General features: G+C 42.3%; 1 protein-coding gene across 3 annotated transcripts in view; it reads left to right on the top strand.

Annotated features, from left to right (window-relative positions):
* The first annotated feature begins 1,826 nt into the window (after nucleotides 1-1,826).
* LOC119580034 (tyrosine-protein phosphatase non-receptor type 12-like) overlaps nucleotides 1,827-2,500 on the top strand; it is a 116,667-nt gene continuing 115,993 nt past the window's right edge. For all 3 annotated transcript variants that reach the window (XM_037927934.1, XM_037927943.1, XM_037927926.1), the window contains exon 1: nucleotides 1,827-2,028. In XM_037927934.1, the coding sequence (XP_037783862.1) occupies nucleotides 1,915-2,028 (114 nt within the window). In that variant the 5' untranslated portion in view covers nucleotides 1,827-1,914. The remainder of the gene's footprint in view (nucleotides 2,029-2,500) is intronic.

The raw sequence follows: 2,500 nt of genomic DNA, 5'->3' as shown, positions 1-2,500 counted from the left end.
CGTGTCACTAATAATACCCGAGTCACGAAATATCACCAAAAATATTGACCATCTCCCCACCCAGTAGCTCTGCAACCGGGGCTCCCTGCACTGCAACATGCAATATACGACAGAACAACCGTAATCGTTAATCTCCTCGAGTCGCACTGCCCCCCCCCCTCCTCCCCCCTTTAGGCTTGCACGTATACAAACAGTTGTTTAACGAAGGTATTCCGTCTCGAGTCACGTGGACACACACATTACCACTGGTTTCCGGCGGCTGTTAGCACGTCGATGCACGCACTTACCGTAATGGTGGTTAGTCTTCCGTCTTCGGCAACTCTTGCATAGACGTAACTAACAGGTGCGTTGTTTTCCGTGGTCACTCTCCTGTATTTGCTGCCACTTTAGTTGAACGGACCAATTGACGAGGTGGAAAACCTACCTAGATTCATCCTAATGAGAGAAATATGTATAGATGTTTAATTCATGAAAATATGAAGTATATAGATATTGAAAAGGAAAGAAAATAGACTGAAAGATTGTAATGTTCGTTTTTATTCGAAAAAAAAGCACACCTCGGCAGGTTGCTGATGATTGATGGCAATTTAACAGGTTGATCATTATAATTACTCTATAAATGACAAGTAGGTGATGATAATAATTCATAATACAACAATGTTATTCGGCAGCATTGCGTTCACCTAGTCATCACCGTCTGTCAACTGCTAATCGATTAGAGTATATAAGAAAACAGTGTAAACAGGCAAATTAGGGGAAAATTCTTGCTAATGATTAACATTTCTTTTTCTAATATCTAGTTATACTAAGCAAAAAGCACTGCTGTGTATGCAATACAGCACACACAGGAAATGCTACAACATGGGAGCGTTTTACGTTTTGACTATAAAGACGACCTATGTGGAGAGTGAAACACGACATGTTATGCAAATAAAAATAGCGAGTTTCTGAAACGTTTGTCAGTGTGTGAACGTTTTTAGTAAGCATGATTTAATATTTATTCGTCTTATCATAAGTCGAGGATATTAATTATAAAAAAAAAAGATTATGAAAAAAATGTAATGCTAATGATAAGAAAAGAAAAGGAAGTAGCACGAGGAAAGGCAGAAAAAGGGAAAAGAAAAGAACAAGAGGAAGTAAATAAAAGGAATAAGAAAAGATAATGTAAAAGGGATCCACTGACAAAGCGTGTCAATTGCACTGATAAGAACCGTTAATGGAAAAAAATCTTAATCTACTGATAAGATATATAGAGAATTATAGGTTCTTGAATAGATTATATGCACCATATCCTTTCGTTATCTGCTTTACCGCACTGCATTGTTACCTATTTGAATGTTATATCACTCAAATCTAATGTCTCGGAGCTTGGCTGTTTGTTCCTAAACTCTATTGAATATTGTGGTCATGAAGGCCGAACTAACCGTGGTATTGACCTAAAAGATAAAATGGATTGTAGTTATGTAATAATCCAAAACTCAGTGGATGAATACAGACAAAAATAACATCGTAGGATGGGTAGGCAAATTCACATACACATTTTAGAAAAATCTTCTCCTCACTCTTATCCACAGAATATCAAAACATACACGAAAAGCTTAACAAGACAGATGATCATACTTTTTATAACCGAAAACTCCCTTGGTATATTTAAAAAAAAAAGTAATGAGAAGTGACATTTCGCCAGTATGAAGAAGTGTCCCCTGCAGGAGGCGCCCCCTCGGCCCGTTTTCTGTCGCGCCTTCCGCGGGGGGACATATTTGCCGTGAGATGGCGCGGCGCCCGCGAGGCCCTCGGGCGGGTCGGGCGCAGGGCTCAGTGTGAGGTTGACCTGTGTAGCGAGTAGGTGTATGTGCGATCACTTATGTGTGTAGTGAAGGGGTTAGCTACTATAGCCCCAACCCATACCATGGGATGAGGGAAGGAAAATTACCTCTAAGGACTATACTACAGAATTTTATCAACCATGTGGATACGTTAGAAGCCAAGAGAACTGAGGGAGATGATCAGTACGAGCAAGAGTTTCAGGTGAGAACAGAGAGAGAGAGAGGGAATGCCCAGCCTCCTCTGCCCGCATACCTGATCCAGTTCATGTCCTTTGCTTACCACTTCCTCGCAAACGTTTGTCGGAATTGGGAACTCTGTTCGCTTTGAGGCTTTTCGCTCGCCGTTTCGAGATGGAAGCACCATTGATGAAGGATTAGAAAAAAATGGGGGGGGGGGGGGGTTAACGTATGCAAATCGAGGATCCAGCCGCGGGGCCTCAGGTAGACTTGTCAAATTGCCTTTATGCTTTTGCTCTCAACACGTGGGGGAGAACGGAAAGGTTTTTTTTTAAAGAGCGTTCTCTCCAGCGAAGGCGGCCGATCACGTCGTTCTGCCTTGAAAGTCGTAGGAGAGAAGAGTGTGTGGAGGAGAGTGTAGCGTTTGCTGGGTGTTTCGGGCAGGTAAGGTGTACAGGTGAGGCCCAAGTGTAGGCCTTGTCCATTGCCTTGGACGC

This window comes from Penaeus monodon, chromosome 2 (assembly GCF_015228065.2).
Source record: "Penaeus monodon isolate SGIC_2016 chromosome 2, NSTDA_Pmon_1, whole genome shotgun sequence".
In the NCBI taxonomy this organism is placed as follows: Eukaryota; Metazoa; Arthropoda; class Malacostraca; order Decapoda; family Penaeidae; genus Penaeus; species Penaeus monodon.
The sequence above is the reverse complement of the archived record's forward strand: the minus strand, read 5'-3'. Positions and strand labels throughout refer to the sequence as shown.